This window comes from Gekko japonicus, unplaced genomic scaffold (genome assembly GCF_001447785.1).
Source record: "Gekko japonicus isolate JY-2015 unplaced genomic scaffold, Gekko_japonicus_V1.1 scaffold1502, whole genome shotgun sequence".
NCBI lineage: Eukaryota > Metazoa > Chordata > Lepidosauria > Squamata > Gekkonidae > Gekko > Gekko japonicus.
The window spans coordinates 93,953-100,021 of record NW_015168696.1 but is presented as its reverse complement, the minus strand read 5'-3'; the positions used below and the strand labels follow the sequence as shown (position 1 = coordinate 100,021).

The following is a 6,069-nucleotide window of genomic DNA, read 5'->3' as shown; positions in this document are numbered from 1 at the left end:
CCTTGATGATATTTTATTCTTATTGGTAGTTCACATTGCTATAAGCTGCTCTGGGAGCCAATTTTTGGCGGAAGGACCACTACTTCCTGCCGTATGAACACTCCCCACCAGTTCAGAACAGCACTAGAGGCTGTGTTCAGTAAGCATGTCGGCCTTTTCAGTGGTGGCACCGCAGTACCGGAATGCCCTCCTCACAGTCTGCCCAGTCTGTAATTTTTTTTACAATCACCACCAGCGTTTTATGATGTACAGTATTTTTGTATTTCTTAATGGAGAGAGCAGCCAGTACATATTCAAAATAAATTATCATATCTGAATTATAATATAATTACAATAACTGAATCAAAGACTTGGATGTTGCAGATACATTAGATACCTGATAATTTTGATCAGCTCACTCATGTTGACATGATCCGGGACCAGGAACTTGGTCTTATCCAGAACAGGAAGTTGCTTCTCTCCTTTATACCTTTCAATAATTACCTAGGAAACATAAGAAATTATGGATTGAACATAGCACTTTTCACAGAAGCCAGGAGCTATATCCATGTTTTCTAATCATAGTCTAGCTGCTGAAGTAATATGCTGGCACCAAAAAGAAGAGAAGTTCCTCTAATAGTTAATGTGCCATTTCCTTCTGCTGTAGAAGTCATGATGTCATCTTTCACGACAGGAACCACTTGTCAGGTCTTCAGCTTCTGCTTTTGCGAATATCTAAAATGAAGGCCTTCAACAACCGCTTCACTTTTCACCCTCCTGGAGATGTCTAGCAAGGGGCAGAGCATCACAAACTCCGTGTACAAACCCCACTGAAAAGAAGGGGTCTTACACAAGCGCTTGAATTTTAATAATAATATATTTCGATTTATTAATCGCTCAATCCTGCAGAGCTTCTGGCTCTGTGCGATTTACAGTTACGCATATTCACACAGGACTAACAATGATTCATAGGGGTAAAGGAGGACAACATATAAATCTTTTAAGTCGCACACGTTTGCAGCCGATAGGGATTTTGTTCAGCTGTAGGCTTAGACGTGTTCCAGACGGCATTCACTCGGCTTGATGACGTCAGCTTTTTCCAGGACTGCTTCAAGTCGCAGCGCCGCACTGCCACCGCTTGGCCGGATCGGCCCATCGCAGGCTTCTTGATGCCGAGGAGATATTTCCAGGCTTCCGAGCTGGAAATTCCGTTTCGCTTGCCGAAGTTTTCAAACCACTGGGTGGACGGTGAGCTGGGGACAAGGCTGGTAGCTCACACCAGCACGGGCTAGAAATGACAGCAGTTCTGTTCCATTCAGATGTTACTGTAACCAGAGGATAAATCCTCTGTGCCACCGCTCCCTTCAGTCATTTTGGTATCTTCCACGCAGAGCCAACATTTGGTTCTCTGTGAGCATCACTCTCCTTCATCTCACCACTCCAACATACTTTGAGTTGGAATTCACTGCCACAGGAGGTGGTGGCGGCTACAAGCATGGGCGGCTTCAAGAGGGAATTAGATGGAGGAGGAGGAGTTTGGATTTATACCCCACCCTTCACTACCCAAAGGTGTCAGAGCGGCTTACAAACTCCTTTCCCTTCCCCTCCCCACAACAGACACCCTGTGAGGTAGGTGAGGCGGAGAGAGCTCTTGACAGAAACGGCTCTTTTTCAAGAACAGCTATTATCAGAACTACGGCTTGCCCAAGGTCATCCAGCCAGGTGCAACTGGAGGAGTGGGGAATCAAACTCGGTTCTCCCAGAATAGAGTCTGCGCACTTAACCACCAAACCAGCCACCTCCTAAAGCTCAAAAGCAAGGAGGCCAGCCACTCCTCTCTAGGGAGGCTGGTCCATGATCGTGGGGCCGCCCCTGAAAAGGCCCTCTCTCGTGTTCCCACCAAACAAGCTTCTTTGATTGGTGGGACAGTCAGGCGGGCCTCTCCGTGCGGTCTTAGATCCTGAGCAGGGACATGTGGGAGATACACCAGTCCCAAGCGACGCCTCTGATTTGTGGGACCACAGGATCTGAAATAGGGGGGCAATTCTGTCCCCCTCTTCAGTCCTGCCTCACTCCATTCAACAGGTTGCCGCAAAATTGTCTGTTCATCTGCATGGGGGACAGCACGGGAGCTGCTCTCCATTCAACAGGTTGCCGCAAAATTGTCCATCTGCACAGGAGCTGCCGGCGGAAAGGCTTTTGTGGCGGGGGTAACGCGCCAACTGAAGGAGGCACACCTCTACAGATGAGGCCACTGCTACCAAGCTCTACTAATCCAGACCAGTACAGTAGGAAAGGTATCTGCAGAAGTGATCAGTGACTCAGGAAAGCGCCTCCCCTGCCACAAATTTTGTTAGTCTTTAAGGTGCTACGGGACTCTTGCTCTTTTCTACTGCTGCAGACTGACTAACACGGCTACCCGTCTTGACCAAACTAGTACAATGAGCCACAAGCATAAAACAGGAAGGACTGGATCAGTGTTCCCTCTAAGCTGAGTTAGTGTGAGCTAGCTCACAGGTTTTTAGCCTCCGACTCACACATTTTTGTCTTAGCTCAGGAAGGGATGGCTCCAGAGCCAACTAATTTATGCAGTAGTCAAATCGCTCGCTCACAACTTTAATGCCAGTAGCTCACAAAGTAGAGTTTTTGCTCACAAGACTCCACAGCTTAGAGGAAGCATCGGTCTGGATTAAAAGAAGAGTTTAGAAATTAACCGGAATTTAATTCCCTGAGCATTTCTACTGTTTTCTGTTAAACTCACAGAAGTAAGTGATTAAACATGACACACACACACACCAAGAACAACAATTATGCAGCCCAGGCTCACCTTTGAAAATAAAAATACAGGCAGCACTCACTTAGAGAGCTAGTTTGGTGTAGTGGTTAAGTGCGCAGACTCTAATATGGGAGAACCGGGTTTGATTCCCCACTCCTCCACTTGCACCTGGCTGGATGACCTTGGGCAAGCCATAGTTCTGATAAGAGCCGTTCTTGAAAAAGAGCAGTTTCTGTCAAGAGCTCTCTCCGCCCCACCTACCTCACAGGGTGTCTGTTGTGGGGAGGGGAAGGGGAAGGAGTTTGTAAGCCGCTCTGAGACACCTTTGGGTAGTGAAGGGCGGGGTATAAATCCAATCTCTTCTCTTCTTCTTAGGCCCACCCTAAATTCCACCCCTCTTTGAGGAGGATAATTACAGTTCCTCCCCTGCCCCCAGTCCGGTAGTCACAAAGATAGAGAATAGGTGAGTGTCTTCTCCCCACCTCCCATCCCTCAATTTCTGGGGGTGGGGGAAGAGGAACAAAGGGGATGGCAAAAGGAATATTGTGCCAGTATTGACCATATAAACAAGTCCAATTGACTGTGACTCTTGAAAGAGCCTTTGTCTGGCTTTATCTGCCAGCAGGTTCCCTTGATTCAATCGCAGCATGATAAGACCAACCTTTCGAAATCTACTCACCGGTATCTTTGTTGGATGCTGCTCTCGAATAAGTCTGACATCCTCTACTCTCTGTTCTGCAGAGGAGAAAAAAAGAAAACTAAGTGCTTGGAGAAGGGCTACGCAGCCGTCAACGTACATACGTGGAACATTAATTTTCCTCGGCCTTCGCCAGCCTGGAAGAAACACACACGGCAGTCTAGAATGGGAGATGCTCAAATCACCCTACCAAGGCGGGGTTAAGTAGCCTTTGCCGCCGTATAGAAACTGGCTGCGTTTCTAGCAGAACAAGACCTGCGGGGAAGTTTGTTATCAGGCGAGGCAGGGAGTGGAACAGAAACACGAGAAACGAGCCCACTGGAGAGATAAATGCTGATATCTGGGGCTGGCGTGCATGTAGGCAAAGAGAGCATCACTCGGCCAGCCCTTCCTGCTGCCTTCTTCGTTAATGGAAGCGATTTGCCTCTGCATCAGAAGGGGGATTTGATGCTTCTCGTTAAATAGCTGCCAAGCCTTACACTGCTTTCACAAGAGAGACTTAAGTCAATTTTTGCATTCTCCATTGACAGCGGTCCAAGTATAAAACCCAAGCGATGCAGCTCCCGTTTGAAAAGGTCTCTCTTCCGCTTGCTATCCTTTTTTATGCTGAAAGCAAGGCAAAGAGTTTCCTGGCTCCTGTACCTATTATTACAGGTATATCCCACCTTTCTTCCACTGTGGAATTCAAGGTGGGTAGAGGAGGGTTCCCAGAAGACCTCCTGCCTGAGCACAGATCAGACCCAATCCTGTTTGGCATTATGCACCTTTTAACCATAACCTAGGCACCTAGGAGCTGCGGTGGCTCAAGTGGTTAAGACGCTGAACTGCAGGCTGTGGAAGGTCAGTAGTTCAGCAGTTCAAGACCCGGGTGCCGCAAGACGGAATGAGCTCCCGTCTCTAGTTTCAGCTCCTGCCAACCTAGCAGTTCGCTAGGCACCTAGGAAGTGAGACACTAAACGAGTGTCATAGGAACTTACGTGCTTGGATTCAGAGGTGCAACTGAGAAAGACTTCCCAGGCTTGCAAAGTCTGAAGGCAAAAAGCGACCTTGCAGAACTTAACTACGTTCAGAGTCCAGTCAAAAGCTTTATCCTGGAGTTGGAGGGCAGGGGTCAGCAATAGTTCATGCAAAAATCCAACTAACTTCATAGAATTTGCGTAAGTCTCTGAGGAGAGTTATTTGCCTTAAGCAAGCGCTTGGTTCGAGAATTTCCTTCCGTATAGCAGAGCTGAGTCGAGTTCTAGCGCCCGATGTGGCTTTGTGGAGGAAAACAAACACCCAGCCTGACCTTTACTTTCGTTTTCTGCAGCACAACAAAGCCACGATTCTTGTTCCTCTCCAGCACCCAAGCTGGAGAACCAGTTCAGGCCGCACAGGAAACAGCAACAAAACATTCAGCCAGATTATTTCCGAGCTGTTTTTAAAGGGACGGCAGAACTTCACATTTGGTGGAAGGGGAGGGAACCACGTCAAAAGCGGTTTCAATCAAGGAGAAAAGCAGGATATCAATTTTTAAAAAATAACATTTAAACTTCATCATCAGGGCCCGTGACATCAGACTTCCTGGATCGCATTACGCAGCTGTGTCTGCTCTGGCAAACCTAAATATTTCTGCCACCTTGTCACTCGGTGCAGTCGGGGCCTTCGGTGTTTTCTCCAACTCCTCCTGCTCAGGTCACCCTCCGGAGGAGATCTGCTCATTAAGGACATTTGGGAAATCGTGGCCCAGTGATTCACACCTGCCTCTTCGGCGGCAGGCAGCGACTGACACAGCAGATCCCAGGCAAGCCAGCGGAGGAGCCCAGAAAAACATTCGGCTTGGCCGGGCATCACCCGAGGAGGGAACCTGAGCTGAGCAGGTGGGGATGAAGTTGCAGGTCACTTCCCTGTCCCTCCCCAGAAAGAGACAACGATGCTCCACCGAGCTGAAAGCACCAACGGGCCGGGGAAAGGACGGGCATGGGGCTGGACCCCCTGGGGCTCCAAGGGAAGGGCACCCTGTGGCCCATTCCCAGCCAGGGAGGGAAGAACAGGCCCCACGGGGTGCGTCTGCTCCTCTTCCGGCTCTCGGACCCCGCCAAAGAGAAGGGAGGCATAAAGGGAACCCACAAGTTAATGCCCTGCGCGTTGCCCCATAGATGCCAGCCGCAACACACACTGGGGGAACCAAAGCAAAGAAATGAAGCCCTGGCAGGGAGGGGAGGAAGGAAGGAAGGGGACTCCTCCAATGTTCCCTCTAAGCTGAGTGCGTGTGAGCTAGCTCACAGTTTTTTAGCTTCTGGCTCACACATTATTTTGTCTCAGCTCAGGAAGGAGGGCTCCAGAGCAAACTGATTCATGCAGTAGCCAAATTGCTCACGCACAGCTTTCAGGCCAGCAGCTCACAAAGTAGAATTTTTGCTCACAAGACTCCACTGCTTAGAGGGAACATTGGACGCCTCTCCCCCCAGCCCTTCCTCCCCAGCCAGGACACTTCTTCTCGGTCCCCACCAGAAGCCATCACCCCCACCCCCTCCCCAAAAAGGAAACGCCTCCCCTGCGCGCCCACCTCCCTCCCAGGGCCCGAAGCCCCCCAGCCCCGTTTCCCCACCGCCGCAACCACCTTGCCCTTGCCCCA

General features: G+C 49.7%; 1 protein-coding gene across 1 annotated transcript in view; it reads right to left on the bottom strand.

The window, feature by feature from the left end:
- The window catches only part of MAP1LC3B (microtubule associated protein 1 light chain 3 beta), a 10,619-nt gene that overhangs the window by 3,982 nt on the left and 568 nt on the right, over positions 1 to 6,069 (bottom strand). Inside the window, exons 2-3 of the mRNA XM_015415477.1 lie at positions 3,435 to 3,589; positions 377 to 483 (exon numbers count right to left, since the gene is read on the bottom strand). Coding sequence (XP_015270963.1) covers positions 377 to 483; positions 3,435 to 3,589 — 262 coding nt within the window. The remainder of the gene's footprint in view (positions 1 to 376; positions 484 to 3,434; positions 3,590 to 6,069) is intronic.